The 20,661-nt window shown below is 37.0% G+C and overlaps 1 protein-coding gene across 1 annotated transcript in view; it reads left to right on the forward strand.

Annotated features, from left to right (window-relative positions):
* Nucleotides 1-771: 771 nt before the first annotated feature.
* The window catches only part of LOC103606500 (monocarboxylate transporter 9-like), a 27,148-nt gene continuing 7,258 nt past the window's right edge, over nucleotides 772-20,661 (forward strand). Inside the window, exons 1-2 of the mRNA XM_008591090.1 lie at nucleotides 772-967; nucleotides 11,001-11,144. Coding sequence (XP_008589312.1) covers nucleotides 772-967; nucleotides 11,001-11,144 — 340 coding nt within the window. The remainder of the gene's footprint in view (nucleotides 968-11,000; nucleotides 11,145-20,661) is intronic.

Consider the following 20,661-nt stretch of genomic DNA (forward strand, 5'->3'; position numbering starts at 1 on the left):
ATTTTAAACAGTAGGAACACAAAAGAAGACTTGAACAAATGCAGGAATCACACCATGTTCTTAGAAAAACTCAATACTATAGAAGGGTCAGTTCTCCTTAAATCAGTTTTTAAATTTAACTCAGTCATGATGAAAGCACCATCAGATTTCTTTTTGAAATAGACAGGCTGATTCTGAAGTTCATACAAAAAAGTAAAGAAACAAAATATCCAGGAAAATATTGAAAAAGGAGTTTGGTGATGGAGAGAGAAGGAAGGAACTTAGCCCCAGTAGAGATTGAAATATATTAAAAAGACTTTTATAAAAAGACTTAATAATGAAACTAATGTGCTAATGATGTGTGAATAGACAGACCAATGGAACAGAATAGAAAATCCAGAAATACACCCATATACACCCAAGAATTAGACAGAAATTTCAAATGGCTTTTTACCTATGAAATGTTGGACAGTATTCCTACAGTGAGAAGTGCAAGTTACAACAACAATGAAATACTGTTTAAAAGTCAACAAATTGGGAAGAATTCAGAAGTTTCACAACACACAAAATTGCTGGGAATAATATAAATTTATGTTTACACTTAACTTGATATGTCAGTGATATTTTATTCTTTTCCATGGATGTCTTTAGAGAATCCTTTTTATTTTTTAATTTCGGAGGAGATATTTTAATCCAAAATACTGTGTCCTGTCACAGTCTAAATATAATATTCTTTTCTGTTTGTTTTTGTTTAGGACCTGCAGAGAAGCACCTCCTTGATTTCACCTTACAATGGAATTTAAACAGTCACTTGATGGTGGATGGGGCTGGATAATTGTTCTAGTCTCCTTCATTACTCAGTTTTTGTGTTACGGATCCCCGTTAGCTGTTGGAGTCTTGTACATAGAATGGCTGGATGCGTTTGGTGAAGGGAAAGGAAAAACAGCATGGGTTGGATCCCTGGCAGGTGGAATTGGCTTGCTTGCAAGTAAGTGGATAAATTTATGCCTCTCTTTACTCTAATCACTTAATTACATCTGCTGCAAGGCAGAGGAGGCTTTCTTTTTAAGCAAAACATGTATTTTCCTGCCTTCATTAAGATTATAGCACCACTCTTTCACTGTGATAAATCTGTGTGCAAATACAGAAATTCCATAAGATAGTCACTCATTCATTCATTCGTTTCTTTATTCTTTTATTGGCTACTATGTGTCAGGTAGTGTGCTAGATGCTGGAAGTGAAAAGTGAACAGCAAACGTGTTCCCTGCCCTTAAGAAGATCATAGTCTAGTGAGAGACACACATAATTCCCTGAGTAAATATGAATGAACAGATGTAGGTAGTCATCCAGGTATGTCTAAGGTACATGGGTGACCAAAGGACCAAATGACGCTGAGCAGTCCTCTAAGCAGTTTCTACATAGCTCATGATTACTTCTCTCTGATTCAGGTACATTGTGGTCAAATCCACTGTCCTACGTTCAGGACAACTTCATAAGAGACCAAATGACGCTGAGCAGTCCTCTAAGCAGTTTCTACATAGCTCATGATTACTCCTCTCTGATTCAGGTACATTGTGGTCAAATCCACTGTCCTACGTTCAGGACAACTTCATAAGAAAAATCTGACATAGCAAAGCATAGTCCTGTCTCACAACAATGATGTTATTAAGGATTTTAATATAGCCTTATGTATAAGACATATGTGATGTACTCTGTGTGTCACCAAAAGTAAGATTCTTGATTTTTGGTTACATATGATATAATAGAGATTTCTGTCGTCTTTAGAGAGAACAGTAGAGGATTTTCATTTTCCTTTTTACCATTAAAATTACATACCACTTCAATTTCTGTAGTTATAGTTTGAACTCTGCAGTAATACGTAGTGATCATCACACTCTAACTTACTTGGAACTATTTAAGCACAAATGCGCCAAGATAGTGACCAACATGGGGTCGGTAGCCCCGGGGTCTCTTCCTGTGCGCTATGAACTTGCCATGATTCATTAAGCAAAGCACAATCTCTATTCTTATGGGGAAAATAAGGACATTGAATATGGTGATTTATAAGATGTTTTTCAGCTCTAAAATAGTTTTATGAAAATATGCTTCAAACAAAATGCATTAGCCACATCTTCTTTTAACTATGTTGTCTCTCCTGGATATTAAAGGGAACTTTACAAAGGCACTTGCTTTTGTTATATTACCTTGTTAAATTAAAAACAAGACAAACAGGACTTGAAAAACAATACTGGATCATCTGGCTATGTCAGATATCTAAATGTAAAACAAATGTAAACAAATGAAGATAATACTGCCATTATGAGCTCAAGAGAAACAGGAAAAGTTTGCCCAAGACTTATTTGAGAGAATTTTTCAGAATGTACCAAGTACAAAAAATGGATGATAACTGATATGTTAGCAGAGGGATTTGAAGGTAATGATTTCAGGGAAACCCATAGTGGAGAGGAGAAAATTCTTTAATGTTCTCTAATTAGTCACCCTTTCTATTAGCAAATACTAAGTTAAACAGATACGTAATTACCTTGGCTTCCAGCAGGGGTCAAAGATTGCAATTGAAATATCTCAGTTAGCACATACTTAGAGAACAAAGCTTCTTTTCAGATGGCTGACCAGGTAGGAGTTGAGCGTTGAGGAAACTGAGATCTCCTTAAGGATGGGGTCAGAGCTGAGGCAGACTCTCTCTTTGGAAATTGAACGGCAGCTCTACACTTTCTCCATGTTCCTAGGTGGGTGATCACTCGTCTGAAGGGCAAGGGACAGCCCTCTTTACTTTCAGGCAGGCCTGGCTACATAATTTGAGGGCCCCAGTGCAAAAAGAAAATATGGGATCCTTGTTAAAAAATTGTTAAGAATTTCTAGACCATGACAGGAAACCAAGTGTGAGCTCCTTCTAAGGTCTGGGACCTGAGTGACTGCGTAGGTCAGAAGTCCAAGAAGCCAGCCCTGCTTGTAGGGGCCAGAGAGACAGAGCATCTTACCAGAGTTCAGGGAGAGAACAAGCACATGGGGGAGCTTGGGGCTGAAGTCAGAAGCTAATTCAAGTCCTGGCTCTACCACCATTTAGCTGAGTGAGCTTGTGCAAGTTACTTAACCTCTAGGCCCAATGTCATCAGCTAGATGAGGAGGCACTCAGGTTCAGTTACCAAAGCTTTTGAAGGTGAGTATAGAAAAAAGAGAGCAGAGGGTTCAAGAATGAGGAAGTGTTAGGGGAAAAAATATGGCTGAAGAGCTGCCCCTTTGGGGGGATGTGTGTGTGTGTGTGTGTGTGTGTTTGCGCATGTGTGTGTGTGTGTTTGCACTTTAGAGATTGTGTCCAGATTTGAGCATAGCTGACTCCACTGAACATAGTGTGTTTGCGCATGTGTGCGTGTGTGTTTGCACTTTAGAGATTGTGTCCAGATTTGAGCATAGCTGACTCCACTGAACATATCTGATGTTGGTCTCCCTTGGTTCTTCATCGTATAAAGTAAGAGACAAATCCTGAAAGCCGTGGTTATATGATAGTAGCAAGCAGTGTCTAGCGGTGTGTGAGCCACCTTGACCATCCACTCTCTTGACAATTTTATTCTAGAGAAACAAGTAGATCAGTACTACCTTGGAAGTGGGACAAGTATATTTCATGTTGGTGACCCAAATGGTTATCAGTGGTTCTTAATCAGGGAGATAATTAGAATCATCTATAAAGGAATTTCAGCACATACTGTAATTGCCTGGATTTGACCCTCTGACATTACAACTCAGCTGGCCTGTGATGGGCCCAGATACATGGACTTTTTTTTAAGTTCCCAGAATGATTTTTATTTGAGAAATATCATTGGCTTAACCCCTCTTATTTAGATTTCAATCTTGCACTTTTTGGTAACTCTCTGATATACAATTTGCTTTGACTATTTTCATTTATAAAGGGAACTACTGTAGGTTTCTGCTTGGGTGTGGCACTGCTCATGCCATGTAAATCATGAAAAATAAATTATGTGTCCAATGACCCTGGTTTGGGTGCGGCTGTGGTGAAAAAAATCTCATAAATAGGCATCTTTGTATCCTTCCTGATAGAAGAGGAATTTATACATATGTGTATACATGTCTAATATAAACATCCTTTTGATAAAAGATGAGCTTTATATACATTCATATATAGTTGTTCTTAAATTCAAGGATATATATGAATTATTCAAGCTTGTCTGAAAAGCTGATTTCCTTCCCATCAGTGTGTTGGGGTGCGGGGTGGGGGGTCATGCCAGGGATGTGCATTTTAACTAGCTCCCCAGTTGATTCTGATGCAGGAAGGTCTTGCAGTATCTGAGAAATGTTAGTTATTTTCTTTACCCAGTTTTGTCTGGAGAAGGCCTGGTTGGTGTCATCCTTGACCAATTCTGTGATCCAATCTCTGGACCTTTATAATTGAGCAAGGCAGAGCGGAATAAGTACATTTGCCAAGCAACATAAAAATTCTACTTTTCATGTACTTGTCCCTTGAGCTCTCTGAGTGTCCCTTGTGGGCCTGGCTCAATACCAGCCACTTTCACTTACTCTGTTTTAGTTGACCCACATAGCAATGCATTGAGGTGGGCGTTATTATCCTTAAGATTTAGTGACCTGCCCAAGGTGAAGCATGTTCTCTAATGGGAAGAGTGCCACCTGAGCTCAGGTTTTTCTGACCTGTTAAGCCCGCTTCTTCATCTTTAAACTGGAGATAATAAAATTACCTACCTAATATGATTGTTTTGTGGAAAAACTGAGATGATGCTTTGCATATGGTAAATGCTCCGTAAATATTAGTTATTAGAGAAAGAATCACTCACAAACAATATCACTCTCCCAAGAAGTTCCAACTAAACTGTAGAAACTACAAAAGAAAGTGATCCTTCAGGATGAAAGACAAAGACATTTCTTGAAAAGATTGTGCTATGGATTGAATTGTGTTCCCTGAAGTTGAGTGTATTAGAAACTTAATTCCCACTGAGACAATGTAAAGAGGGTGGAAATTATTATGGTAAGTGAAAGGTAGGGCCTTGAAGAAGTGATTAGATCGTGAGCACTGTACTCTTGTAAATGGATTGATCTATTCTTGAAATAATCGGAGTGACTCTGGTGGCTTTAAAAGGAGAGTGAATGAGGAGGTTAGTCTCTCTGCTCTGCCATTCTTGTCATGTGACACCCTGTGTTGCTGCAAAGCCACCACCAAAGAAGGCCCTCACTGGATGTGTTCCCTGGACTCTGGACCGCCTAGCCTCTGAAACTATAACAATAAATATTGTTTCTTTACAAATTACGTGGTTTGATATATTTCTGTTATAGCAACACAAAAACAGACTAATAACAGATGGGCAGGATGGAGACTTGGAACTTTGCCAAGATTGTGCCTAAGCATCTGGCATTTAAGGGCTCGCTGTTTGTCTCTGACAACCCTAGATTTGGACAGTAGCTCATAATGGCATATTAGAGCTATGAAAAGATATGCAATTCTGAACATTACACTCTTCATAGCCTTACTTAATTCCTTCTTGCAACTTGAATAATTGAGGAGAAAATACTTCTTTCCCTCACCAAATGGAGACAAGACAGTATTCTGATCAAGTCTCGTTTATTAGCCAGAAGGTCACAGCTTATATAGACAGCAGGAGGGAATCAGCAGATAAGGAAGTATGCAGATGTTTTCTGGGAAAAACCACAGGGCAAATCATTTCAGGAAATGGAACATTTCTCAGCTATCTAAAGCAAAGCAACGGTGATCTATGCCTAGGGCTGTGCAAGCAGTAAGAAGGAGAAAATGGCGGAAAGGTCACAGCATTTATATCTTTAGTGTGAGAAGGCTATTAGCAGGGCTTCATGACCCTGGGCAGGCTATGACCAGGCTCTTTGGCCCTGGACAGAGAGGCTCTTAGGCAACAGCCGAGCTCTATGGCTCCGGACACATGGCAGGTCCATGACCTGGTTACTGCTATATTTTATTTCTCACTGTACCATTGGCCAATTTATGCATTCAGTCCAGCAGTCCTGGTCATCCTTCCACTTGTGGGACTCTCTGAAACTTTTTGGGAGAGAGAAGTGCATGGAGGTTGAGTTTATTTCTCAAAGGGAATAATTTCTTTCCCAAAGATATAATAATAACTACAAACTGGAAAACCATAATTACATTTCAGTTCCCTCCGTTCAGAAGGCATTTTCATCCCTTCTGTTGATACAACCATACATCGTGGCCTAGTTCAAGGCTCAGTTGCTTGGCCCAGGGTGATCTCTCTCTTCTGAAATCTCCAAATACACAGCCTAAACCTTCCTTTTGATGTGTATTGCCTGTGGCCTTGGGTTTTAGTTTAACTCTTGATGTGTATTTGTTTTGCCTTTTGGTCTAGGTTCTGGACTGTGTGTGGTTTTCCCTGCGTCCCTTTCTAACATGATATGAGACTCTGGTGCTGTGCTGTCCAATGCAGTGGACATATGTGGCTATTGGGTACTTGAAATGTGGCTCATTTGGGTTGAGATGTGCTATAGGTATAAAAAATACACACTGATTTCAAAGACAGTACAAAAAAGATTGTAAAATATTAATGATGTTGAAATGTCAAAATGGTAATATTTTAGATATATTAGGTTAGGTAACATATATTATTAAAATTAATTTACCTCTTTTTATTTTTCTAAAGTTGTTATGAGAAAGTTTAAAATTCCATGTAGCTCAAACTGTGACTCCGTGTATTTCTATTGTGCAGCGCAGCTCTAGTGGATACGTGGTAAACAGTGAAGGGGTGACAATGGTCAATTATTCCCTTTTCTGTTTGATTAAATATAATGTTACTAACATATTTTTAAATTTTAGGTAATGCATTTGTCTTCCATGCTAACTTTAACAGCCAGCAAAAATCAAACTCTGTCGTCTCTTCCCAAATTACCCTGAAGGGCTGAAGGAAGCGGTCATCCCTTTCTTTCTGACTTCCTTAGAAGCAATTTGTCCTCCCTAGTCTCCAAATTCATTTATGATCCTTACAAAACATTTTTTCAGCTAGAGTTTTCAATTTCCTTCTCCTGGCTGAAATTGCTATCAATCAGTCTGACTTGTAGATGGCTAGTAACAAAGAATTTTCTATATTTTGTTTTGTTTTGTATTTAAGTGGCTGCTGGGCTCAAAATCCCTTCTTTATCTTCCTTTCTTTTTTCACTCCTCGCTTTGGTTTGTAGGATTATTTGTTCTCTCTAATATACAGGTTTTTACCTTTTTTGAAGGAATTTGTCAGCATTGTGCCCAAGTTTGCCAGGCCAGTACGCGGGAGGGTAGAAGATGTTTTACGAGCCCTGCGCCCTACCTACAAAGGATCGAGCTGTTCACTGCCAGTGCCCCATACTGTCATCTGCCTTCCTCAGGCCATTCTTCTGGGCTGACTGCCAGCTCTGCCACTTAACAGTTCAGCCCAGGACTTTCAGTTCAACCAACCAGGGAAGATTAATCTCCTAACAGGAGGGAGTAAGAGCAGTAGTGGCTCCCAAACGCCAGTAGAGATGAAAGTCATTCCACAGCTGTAAGTTCAAGGAAAGCTTTCAAGGCAAAATGAATATAAAGGACGTGAAGATGGAGGCTCTGTGTGTGTGTGTGTGTGTGTGTGTGTGTGTGTGTGTGTGTAAGATTCTCAGTATCTTCTCACTATTTTATTCTGAAATTATATGTGGAGGCTCTGTGTGTGTGTGTGTGTGTAAGATTCTCAGTATCTTCTCACTATTTTATTCTGAAATTATATCCTTCTCACTATTTCCTTATTAAAATAGTCTTTCTCTAACAAAGTGGTGGTGATAATGGATGGTTATTCGATTTTAAAAATGTCATGTTAAAATAAAAATTTAGCAACCTCTCCTTTTTGTTTTTCTAAAATTTTTTAGGTCCAAAGGTGTGGAATTTCTGGTTTATGTTTTGGGTTAACTAACTTTTGTTCCTACAGTCCCTTCTTGAAAGTGAAAGACCTGAGCAGCATGAGAAATCTCCCCCAAGTAGTCCTTTGGTTTAATTTCTCTCTTGATACTTGCCCAGTGCTGAGGAGTGGTACATGGTTTATCATATTAGAGAACTTGCATGCTATTACAAAGAGCTAAACATATAAATGTGTCATGATTTGCAGATGTGACTTGATGGTCACTTCCAGTTATACTTTGCCCTAATTGTTATTGACGAAATATGAGGCTATTGTGGTTAAATCATGGAAATCAAATCTATAAGTACTCTTGTTTTAAGGATGAGGGTAAAACAATTTGCTCTAAACTTTTAAATACCAAATAATCATAAATGTTATGTTTTCATCTGTCATAAATTTTAAAAACCGTGTAATCTGTAAGATATTAACAAAAGTACATTTGTGTTCTTTACTAGTATTTTGATTCTAGAAAAAAAATTAAGATACCTATTAAGATACTTTTCAATTGGGAAGATCACTGGGCTGTCTTTGACCTTCCTTGTCACTGATTAGCTGTGGATTCTTGGTCAAATCACGTGATCTTTTTGAACTCCAGTTTCATCATTTTTAAAATGAGATGTTAGGACCATTTCTACGGCCTCTTTCAGCTCTAAAATTCTTTCTCTCTAACCTCTGACATCAAGATATTTTTCTCTTAGTAAGCAGCAGATGGCAGTGTGAAAGTAGAGAATTAAAAAAAATAATTTCAATTTGCTGTTTTTATCTGTCAAAGAATTTCTGCTCATTTCTTCCTAATGCCTAAATTTTTTTCAAAGAATCATGTGGTAGGCAAAAATGACTTAAGAATTTACCACATAATTGATAATGTTATATATTTTATAACACAGTGGTTTGGTTGTACATGCTATGGAAATTATTACCCCTCATCCTTACCCCCAGACTTCCAAACTCTGGGTTTCCTTGTGGAATTAGCATGCATTAAGGAGCATAGATTTAAAATCCTATTTTGAGGTGAAACTTGAAACATTTCAAGTATGCCAGTAATAATCTCTGGGTGTTTAAATTCCATTGTGCCTGTTAAATTCATAAACACTGACTCTCAATGTCAATGTAGTTTGGTAAACAATGGAGAAGGGTCATGTCTTTATGCTGTCAGACATGGACTCTTAAAACCATTTCTATTTTTGAGGTATGCAAATATTTCTCATTGGATATACAGACAGCTTATGATAAGTTTGGTCTTTCGAATGGATTTTCCTTTTAAAACACTGGCACAGAATATTCCCCTCTGTTTGTCATATGAATATGTCAGTCTGCTCTTTTGCACTGGCTCACACACGAGGTTCTGAAAATGGCAGGGGCCAGTTCATGGCCTGGGAGGAATGTGGGAGAGCCACAGGCATTGGGAGCAATGTGGTATCCCAGTGGTTACAAGCTGGTCTTAAATACGTGCATAAGAGATTCTCTAGTATTGGGAAGAATGTTGGACTGGGGATGTTGGATTCTGCCTCTGCCACTTAGTAACAGTGAGGCTGTGGATGGATCCCATCCTTTCCCTGTTTGAGGTCACGTAAAAAACAAGTAAAAGATACGTACTGAAGAGTGTATATATCATGAAAGTATAGCTCCATGAATTTTCACAAACTGAGCACACCCATGTAATCAGGATGATTGCACCAAGAAACAGAACATGAGAAATACCCTGGAAGTTTGATTTGCTCTCTTCTGATTTTAACTACTCACCCCCTACCAAGGAAAACCACTGTCCTCACTTCTAACTGAAGATTAGTTTTGCCTGTTCTTGTACTTTTTATAATTGAAATTACATGGTTTGTATTTTTTTTGTACTGGATGTCTTCCCCTCAGCATATGTTTGTGACATACACACATACATGGGTGTAGTAGATCATTCATTCTTATTGCCCATTGAGCAAATGTACCAGAATTTACTTATACATTCTATTGCTGATGAACATCTGGGTTTCTTTTTTCTAGCTATTATAAATAGCTCCTCTGTGAACAGCTGTGCACATGACTTTTGGTGTAGGTATTTCCATTGGGGGTATACATGGAACTGGAACTTCTGGGTTTTACAGAGATGTTCAGCTTTAGTAGACAATGTTGCAGTGTATGAGAACTGTGCTTGCTCCACATTCTTGGTAACACTATTGTCTGTCTTTAGCCATTCTGGTGGGTGTGTGTTTTGAAAATTAAAGATCATAATTTGTACCTTGAAAGGTTGTTGTCGTCTCAATTAGGGTATGCTTCTCTTTGCTTCCAAGTCCTGGCTCTTTCTTCTACTGTGAACTTGGACAACCTCTCTGAGCTTCAGTTTCCTTTCATGTAAAATAAGATTATTGGCTGAATAACCCTTAATGGCCTTTTATTTCTAATATGCTAAGCTCTGCAATTCTGGGTGCTTTCCAGGTAGAGTGCTAGTGGGAAAGAATTTCACTATCATTTAAATTCTATTCCATGAGCATCGCCCACTTATGCATAGAACAAGTCCTGGTAATGGTCACTTTTGCTTGTCAGTCAACAGTGCACACTGTGAGGTGGGCAATATTATCATTCCAGTTTTCAGATGAGGAAACTAAGTCACAGAAAGATCAAATAAGTTGCCTGAGATCAAACAGCTAGCAAGTAGTAGAGCTAGACTTTGAATAAAGTCTGACTCCAGAACCCCCATTTCTTAACTATGTGATTTTATATCCTGAAACTTTAATTTCTTTATTTAAAAAAAAAACAGGAATAGCGATTGTATCTACCTCTCAGGGCTACAGTAAGATTAAAATGAAATGAGATTGTGTACGTGAAGTACCTCATATAGTGTGTGGCACATCGTAAGTGCTCAGTTTATGAGTGATGTTGTTTTATGATGGAAAGAACGATTTTGAACTTTCGATGGATGGATCATGAGATTGTGGGAGGGAGGTTACTGCTAAATAAGTGCATAGTGTGTGGCACATCGTAAGTGCTCAGTTTATGAGTGATGTTGTTTTATGATGGAAAGAACCATTTTGAACTTTCGATGGATGGATCATGAGATTGTGGGAGGGAGGTTACTGCTAAATAAGTGATGGCTTTATTTCTTTTTTTTAGGTCCTGTCTGCAGTGTCTGTGTCTCATCTTTTGGAGCAAGACCCGTCACAATCTTCAGTGGCTTCATGGTGGCTGGAGGCCTGATGTTGAGCAGTTTTGCCCCCAGTATTTACTTTCTGTATTTTTCCTACGGCATTGTTGTAGGTAAAGAATATGGTCACTATGACTTTTCTAACCTTTCTGACTTACACGTCATTTCACCAGTGTCAGGTTTATTATTCAGTTAATATAAGGAGTGAAAATGCTCACTAATAATTTATTTTCAATGATCACTTCACCAAAAATTGTTGCTTTAGTAAAACATCTACCCAGGGAGTCAAACTGTTTGAAAGGATGAATACGTTTTAACAATCCACATTATATCTCCTTCCATGGCACAGGAAAGTTTTTCATTTCAGCCCTTGTCTCGATAGCACAAAAAAGAAAAGAGAGAGAGGGGGAACATAAAACTTAGATCACACTGACTTCTGTCACTTTTCACCAACTTAGGAAGTGGCCCCTTTCCTACTGTGCAGTCAAACGGGGCTCTTTTGAGCTGTTTGTGTCATGAGCAGCTGTTTGCATTCCATGGCATCTGGAATACCAGGCCCAAATCGAAAGCCACAGCAGAAGTAAAAAGTAGATTTTAAGGCACTTATTACTATTATTTTTAAAGATAAGGCATGAAGGAAGAAAACTGAGTGCTGGGGATGATTGATGACAATCTTGGCTACAGGAGAGGAAAGAGAAGAGGGCTCAGGGCCCAAAAAAGCCACAGCAGAAGTAAAAAGTAGATTTTAAAGCACTTATTACTATTATTTTTAAAGATAAGGCATGAAGGAAGAAAACTGAGTGGTGGGGATGATTGATGACAATCTTGGCTACAGGAGAGGAAAGAGAAGAGGGCTCAGGGCCCAAGAGCAGTGGCAGTTTTGGGGAGATGTCTTTGTGATGTACGATACTAATTGTGTTCAGTGCTAAAAACTACCACACTGGGAATTTCTAGGAGCTATTGGTAGTGAATTTGAAAAAGATGACCTCTAGCTTCCAAAAGTTTTTTCTTAGTGTCTGGAAGAACCTAATTGTTGACTGCCAGTATTCCTCTTTACTACTTGGGAATATTTCCCCAATAATAAATAATAGAAATAGTAATGGTTAATATTAACTGAATACTTACTATGTGCTAGAGACTGTGCTAAATGTTTTACACAATCTCATTTCATCCTCACAGGAAGGCATTTTATAGAGAGGGAAAGTGAAGCCCAGAGAAGTAAAAAAAAATTACTAACTAACAGGACCTAGCTAGGAGACTCAGTCTAGCACCAGAACCTGACTTCTTTTACATTTTTGTAGTAATTCTTGGTGTTTTTAGAACTCTTAAAATTTATTTTAAATTTAGCTACGGTCTTAGTTTTCTGTTGCTTATAAGAGAACACATGAAAATGAGTAATTTATAAAGTGAAGAAATTCATTTCTTACAATTCTGGAGGCTGGGAAGTCCAAGGTTGAGGGGACGCATCTGGTGAGGGTCTTCTTCCTTGGGGACTGTCTGCGGAGTCGTGAGGTGGTGCAGGGCATCACGTGGCAAGAGTGTGAGAGCATGCTAATGTGCTAGCAGAGGTCTCTTCTTCTTCACCAGTTCCACTCCCATGATTATCCATCAGTTCATTAAACCAATAAACAGGTCATTTGTTAGGTCTTTGAGAGCAGGCAGTGTATAAAATTCGAGAGTCTTCTTTAAATAATAATTTTGTATTCTTGTCTAAAATCGTGAAAATAAAAATGTAGATATCTGTGTTTATGCATGAACATTGGATTAATTCTTTTAGGACAATGCCCTTTTCACATACACAATTGAGTCATTATGCCATATTTGGGCATTTTCCCCAAACTCTGTACTAACTCTTTAAAATTTCATGAGGTTTTACTCTTGTACATGGTTTCAAGGTTAATCTAGGCATAGCCTTTATCAGTATATATCCAAAGTAGTCACTGACTTAAAAATTGATAAAAAGTGAGTGAGATCACAGCATTTACATCATCTATAGGGAAAAAAATGAATTTTTAAAAAGAAAAAAAACCTTACATTGTCCATGATTTAAATACATTTGATTGTTAATATAAGTAGTTATATATAAAGAGTGAAAATATTCACTAATAATGGAAGAATATCTAAGGATGTATAGGAAGAAAAAGGCAAATAAACTAACTCTTATAACTAAATTTCGACATTTCTTTAGGAATGGAGAGAGCTTTACCAACCTGTGAAATTGATTTTGATTTGGCTCATATTGCTGGAACCTTTTGATAGGTAACCCTTAATCCCCCAACCCATGACTTTATAGTAGTCTGTTTAGCTGGTGGTGGAGTTACAGGGCTTTCACTTGGCTTTCCCCACTATGATAACTCTTGGCCAAGGAACCAAGGAAAAATGTAGGGGCTTATACCAACTATCATGTACATGTGCTCTGATTAAATATCAGGGGCTGGGGAAATGACTGTTAGATGGGTGTATAGACTGAGTGGACACACTGTGAGCCAGACTTGGACCATGATCCCATGTGTTACCTGGCCCCTATATGAGCCCACTCTAAGAGGAGAACTCTTCAGGTCCCCAATTAACAATTCTAACTCAAACCCTGTGTCCAACAATGCACAAGAAGGTATTTCACTTTCCCTAGTGTACACTTATCTAAGTAAATGGCCAGGGTTCTCTTTGGGGAAATGCATAGCTTATTGTTACGTGTATATTTGTCATTATGTTTATTGGGATGTCCTTCATCCTAGAGTCCCAGCTTCTCCTTCAGTTAGTGGATTCTGAGTCAGAAAAGAAGCTTGGGTCTGAAGACTGCATATGACTTTATTTGGCAATAAGTTCTGAATCTCAGTGACTAGGAGGAAACTGTCAGCTCACAGAGAGAGCCCTGGACTTTGGGTCAGGTGATGTGGGTTCTGCGAGCTTGAGCAAGCCCTTTATGAATGACATGAATGACTGTCCCCTCAACAGTGAAGGCAGGCTCAGAAAACTACCTCAAATGGGCCTTGTGGGGACTCGATGAAGTCAAACAAAATAGAATTTAAATGAAAATAAATAAAAAAGTTGGACTGGATTTTAACTTAAAAAATCTCTCACTCTGGTAATTATTGGGCCTTATGAGCTATTCCTTGCTAGCAAATTATTAACAGTTACTACCACGGTTGTCTTCTTTGTGGCTTTATTTCATTAGTAGCCTCATGGTATAGGACTCAAAAATATTTGTGGATAAATAAACGGGATAATAAAGAACAATGACACTTCCATTCTGTCACCATTTGAAGTAGGATATCCAGTTGCAAAGGAAGTGACAGGAAATTATTAGTCTAAACTCATCTCCTTTCTGTTTGATGAGCTCTTTAGAAAAAACAAGAAAGATTCAGTCTAATGGTGACATTCGTTGAGCAGCAATTCTGTGCAGGATTATATCCCAAGGACTCTCTTTTTTTCTCTTTTGCAATTTTAGATTTTATTTTATTTTATTTATTTATTTATAAATATTTATTTATTTATTTTTATTGCATACATTCTAAGATGTCGTTGGAGGGTAGGGGGTAGGGGGTGTGGGTCTGGCCCACTGCTGGCTCTGTTGCTGGCCTGGTTACATTTGGTGGGGTGGGGCTGAGGCCCTTGGCCTACTGTCTCAGGACCCTGGAGCTTCCTTATTTTATTTTTTATATTTTAACATTTATTTGTACAAGGACTTTCATTTGTCTGGAGTGAACTAGGTGGCTTCTTAAGGTAGACGGTATGGCACAGGGAAAGAGCAAGCACTAACAGGCAGGCTCTGGGATTGGATCATGTGGGTTAACCTTATTTTATCCACTTGCCAGCTGCATGACTATAAACATTTTTCTTAACTTCTGTTTTCTCATTTTTAAACTGAGCATAATAATAGCATCCATCTTGAAGGGTTCTGTGAAGATTAATGACATAATGCAATGAATGTTAGATAGCATAACCATTATTATTCGTTTTGTGACCTTGGGAAATTACTTAACCTCTCTGAGCTTCCATTTTTATGTTTTTATAAAATGGGACTAATATGACTTCACAGAGATATTGTGACTGTTCATGAGATAATACAGATAAAGAGGCACACAGGGATGTTTAATACATATTTATGTCTTTTTCCTTAAACTCCTTTCCTACTTCTTAGTTCAAGGCTATAGCAGCAGTTTTTGGCTACTGAAGAAGCTCTATTAAATCAGAAATATTTGTGTAACAGATTAAAAAATATAGAAAAAGAAATTAAAGCTATATTTGATATTTAACTATAATCTAAAATATTAAAAGAATACTAACGTGTATTTACTGGCTTAATTCTGTTTTACCATTTGATTGATCTTTCAAAAATATAATCTTGAAAATATGATGTAATCTTGTTTAGGTTTTGTAGCTGAAATAAAATGGCAGCTTGCCAGTTTTTAAGTGACTATAAGCCACATGGCCAAACCTGGTGATTCAGGCTCCTATTTTCTCAATACCTTTACTAAATCAGGAAAAAGACAGTGTGGTCGGAGACTTGGAATATGATGGGGAAGGGGTGGTGGTGCAGGAAATGCATCCTTAATGAATTGCTCAGGCTTCTTTCTAATAATTTCTTTCTGCTTTTCTGAAAAGCACAACTCATTCAATTCATTGCTTTCTCTTTTGTAAAGAACATATTGTTGCTTAGCTACCTGGTTATGGTTTTCTTAACATTCTCTTCTTGGTTTTTTGAAAAATTTAATTTCGTCTTTGTTTCTTGATAATATTGGCATAGTTTATTGAGATTGAGCAGGGAAAAAAACCATGTCCATAGATAGTCTGATTCTCTCACTCTAATTAAAGCAAATGAGGTAAAGGCCATTTTCTGCATATTAACTTCAGCAGAATTAGGGTTATATAATCCCCCACCCACCTAAATTGTTATGTCATTAAAGACAGTCTTTTACCTCTCATAGATGTGCAGTTTTAATAAGGAATTGTGATTTTCTAATATAGTTTGAGTTTATAGCTACACGATGCCATAATACTCAGTTCAAAAAGTGAAAAAATATACCAATATAATGCTATTTTTTAGTACTTACTATATTTCAGGCACAGATACTACATCTTTTCATTTTTTTATGTCTCTCAGTTCTTGTGAGATTGTTTTAAAGATAAAGAAACTAAGAGAGAGTATAAGTGATTTTTCCAAAGTCACACAACCGACTGTCTTGTTGGGGGGATAGACTTGTAAATATGTAACTTGTAACACAGAACAGTAAGGACTATGATGAAGTGAACCCAGTGTTCAGTGCTGGTGTAGAATGGGTGGTGGGGGGAGAAGGGTGCCAGAGGAGGCTTCATGTGGGCATTTACACTTGAGCTGAGTCTTGAAGCACAGGTGGGATGCAGTCAGGTGGATGAGGGTTGGAAGGGGAGTGAAAGTGGTGTGAGGAGGATATTCCAGGAGCCCAAATGCCCAGAGGCATGAGATAGAAGGGATAACATTAGTCTTTTTATACATATTTGTTAAGGAGTGCACAAATCATGTGAGGAAGTGCAAGTGACTTGAAGCATGGTGCACAACAGAGGCCAGATGATGAAAGGTTTTATGTGGTCTTTACTGCAGGAGCGTGGCATGATGAGGACCGTATGACAGCAGTTTAGGGGATAGATTGGTGGGAAAAGTACTGGAAGATGAGACAGCTGATATGAAGCCATACTTCAGATCAGAAATGATGAGGAGGTAAACTGAGTCAGTGGTAGTACAGAGCAAGACGGAGGTTGCTCATTTAAGCAGTGGGTGTGACAAAGAGCTTGTTGCCTGCTTTGATAGGAGAAGATGAAGGCAAAGAGACTTCTGGAGTTTGGTCTCACCTGAGGTATGTGAAATGGAACATAACATGTGGAAAAGAAATGTGAGAACATCAAAATATATTTAGTTTTTCCCTATTTAAGGAAAGGGAAAAATGACGTTTTACTAATGTTTATTTCTTGAATTGTCAGCAGTACAAGTTTTAAAATCATTATGCTTATACTGTAGGTTGATATCCAGAATTTTTTCACTGCTAGGGGTCTGATCAAAACTGGTTGGAGATCAAGGAATGCTTTAAGGTAGAGGTTTCCAAACTTTTTAGTCTTGGGACCGCTTACATTCTTTTATTTAGGACCCCAAAGAGTTTTTGATTATGTGGATTATACTTATATTTATTCTATTAAAATTTTCTGTATTAAAAGATAAGAAATTTAAAAATATTTAAGTAATTCATTTAAAGATAACAAACCCAGTAAGTTGGAGATCAAGGAATGCTTTAAAGTAGTGGTTTCCAAACTTTTTAGTCTTGGGACCGCTTACATTCTTTTATTTAGGACCCCAAAGAGTTTTTGATTATGCGGATTATACTTATATTTATTCTATTAAAATTTTCCATATTAAAAGATAAGAAATTTAAAAATATTTAAGTAATTCATTTAAAGATAACAAACCCAGTACATGTTAACATAAATAACACATTTAGTTTGAAAAATAGCTCTGTTTTCCAAAAAAGCAAAATTTAGTGAGAAGAGTAGCATTGTTTTACATGTTTGCAAGTCTCTTTTAATGTCTGGTTCCATAAAAGACAGCTGGATTCTCATGTTTACTTTTGTACTCAATCTGTTGCAATACGTTTTTTGATTAAAGTATATGAAGAAAGTCTAGTCTTACACAAAGATGTAGCTGGAAAAGGGAAGTGTTTTTAATGGCCATCTTAGGTAATTCTAGATACTCTTCTTTGATACTGTACCAAAACTTGGTAAGTGATAGTTTTTTAAAGGTTAATTGCAATGTGGAACCTGATACCACATCAGTATACTTTCTGTACTCTGTTATATTAAGTCCATTTGTTTATTCTGTATTTGAATAGATCTTCATTCAAACTTGATTTTGTAACATCATGAATTGGTTATTCATTCACTGAGTTATGCAAGAACTTAAAAATGTTAACACATTTCATTATAAAACGTAAAAAAAAATTCACTTTTGTTAATGTCACCAACAAGCTCATCAAGCACATCAGAAAATCTTTATATATTGGGAAGCTATCAAATTCATGGTGGTGGATACAAGTTTTCTAAAACTACAATTTTGGGCTGGAAAGGTTGAATTTTTATCATTGGTGACAATTACTTTCAATTGTTTCCCTTGTTTGTTTTCAAGAAAATGTCTGCCAAATACCCAAGGTCGAATAACCAGTTTGTCTGTCAGACATTCTTTCAAATAAAAACAGTGCTGTATGTAAAAACTGGCTATTTTAGCTGGCTATAAAACAACTGCTTAAGGACTTTTCCTTGCAGCAGTAGTTATACTTCAGATGAAGCATTTAAAACAAATTTGTTTTTACTGTGAGTATATGGAGGTGAAACCTGTAAGGTATAAAATTTCATACAAATTTTTTGATTTGTGCTAAGGCTTTTGCAGTTTTACTAACCATCTCTTTTGCACCATCACCATAAATGTGAACACAGTGAAAAAAGCAGACAGCATCTCAGCATTATTATAAAAATAATTCTGGCTTCACAAACTCCATGAAAGATCTCAGGAGCTGTAGGGGTACACAGACCTCCCTTTAATAACTGCTGGTTTAAAGTCATCCTGATGCAGATGTGGAGAGAGCACTTTCTGCTTTTTAAGAAGTTAAAAAATAAAGGCATTTCAAATTTCTGCTACATTAAAAAAAATAAAAGGAATAATCTTTTCTGAATCCCATCTCCTTGAAATCACTTTAAAAAATTATTTTTTTATGTAGCTCGCCAGTTAGGTCAGTTGGTTAGAGTGGGGACTTGTAACATCAAGGTCAGGGGTTTGGTTCCCTGAAGTGACCAGCTGCCAAAAAAAACCCCCAAAAACAAACAAAAAAACCCCCAAAACTTTCTTTATTGTCTAAGGTTAAAAGTTTAGAAGTTTCTGTTCCAATTTCTTTTAACATTGGCATGTAGTAATTTGAAATGTCTTTTTTCATGTCTCCAATGCCTAATACTTGACAGAGCCCTAAACCAAATCACAGAAAAGTAAATTCATTCTCCCTCCAAAGACTTTCAGAAATGTAGTTTCAGTTAAGGGTGACGCTTTTGGGCTTCACAAAATTGATTGTTCAGAAAACGGTCTTATTTCATGTTTTAACATGTCCTATATATAGTAATAAGAACTCTATGAACTAATCCAGCTCATTTTAGTTAGTGAGATAGTATTTTTTCACTTAAATCATACAAAAGGCTGCTTTATTTTTAAAGGCTTAAAGTATAATTATTTTAATCTATATCATTTCTTTAAGAAGATTTTTTATGCAATCACAGATGATCATCTGNCTGTTCCAATTTCTTTTAACATTGGCATGTAGTAATTTGAAATGTCTTTTTTCATGTCTCCAATGCCTAATACTTGACAGAGCCCTAAACCAAATCACAGAAAAGTAAATTCATTCTCCCTCCAAACACTTTCAGAAATGTAGTTTCAGTTAAGGGTGACGCTTTTGGGCTTCACAAAATTGATTGTTCAGAAAACGGTCTTATTTCATGTTTTAACATGTCCTATATATAGTAATAAGAACTCTATGAACTAATCCAGCTCATTTTAGTTAGTGAGATAGTATTTTTTCACTTAAATCATACAAAAGGCTGCTTTATTTTTAAAGGCTTAAAGTATAATTATTTTAATCTATATCATTTCTTTAAGAAGATTTTTTATGCAATCACAGATGATCATCTGAGTCTTGGGTTGTTTTAAGTGCCAATTTCCTAAAATGTTTACACAATACATCTGTTAAGCCAATGCATTCCTTTTAATCATAGTTTGGGTAGCTATTAAAAGATGAACGTGATCTTAATAATCGCCTAGTGGGCCATAGTTAATATTCAGTTTTTAGGCTATGGCTTATGTGTTGTTTTTAGAGTGATGCTCAAGAATGGATAACGCTGCAGAAGAAAGGCAAAAAGTAAATGAGTTAGAACAAAGGAAAATTTTATGAAAAACAAGGTGGGGTCATCGGGTTCTTGACAGGGAGGAAAAGATTAAGTTGACAAGAGCTTTGAAGATGATCTGGAGGTAAATATTAGTTTTGAAAATCAAAAAGGGAAATTTAGTTGCAACATTTTTTTTTAATTTTAGAAGAATTTCAAATTTACAGAAAAGTAGAGAATAGTATAGTAAACAACCATATGCTTACCACTTAAACTTAACACTTGTTAATATTTTGTTGTATTTCCTTCCTTCTTTCTTTTTTGTGAAGGTATTTTACACTAAATTAAAGATGCCACTACATTTTACTCCTAAATAAGGTAGTATGCACCTCTGAAAGATAAAAACTTGCAAGTATAAATTTTACTGTGATGGGATGATCTGAGAACCCCAAGGGACCTGCCTGAGGGTCTTTGTTTTGCAGACTGGGTGTGCAAAGCCATGAGCTCTAGCACAACAGCTTGGTATGATGAAGGGGATTTTTAAAGGTTGTTTAGAGGACTTAGAGGAGGAAGAACACTGAGCTGAGGGCAAGGACGGGGAAGAGAGACAGACGTCTAATGGGCAAGTTTGATTAAATTTTGTTATTTGGTGTGTGATTTAACCATGTTCTCTATCTCCCCATAATGTGTTAATTTACATTTACATGATTCATTCATGCTTTAGAAATTGGATTATTTTTA

This window comes from Galeopterus variegatus, unplaced genomic scaffold (genome assembly GCF_000696425.1).
Source record: "Galeopterus variegatus unplaced genomic scaffold, G_variegatus-3.0.2 Scaffold6621, whole genome shotgun sequence".
NCBI classification, from domain to species: domain Eukaryota; kingdom Metazoa; phylum Chordata; class Mammalia; order Dermoptera; family Cynocephalidae; genus Galeopterus; species Galeopterus variegatus.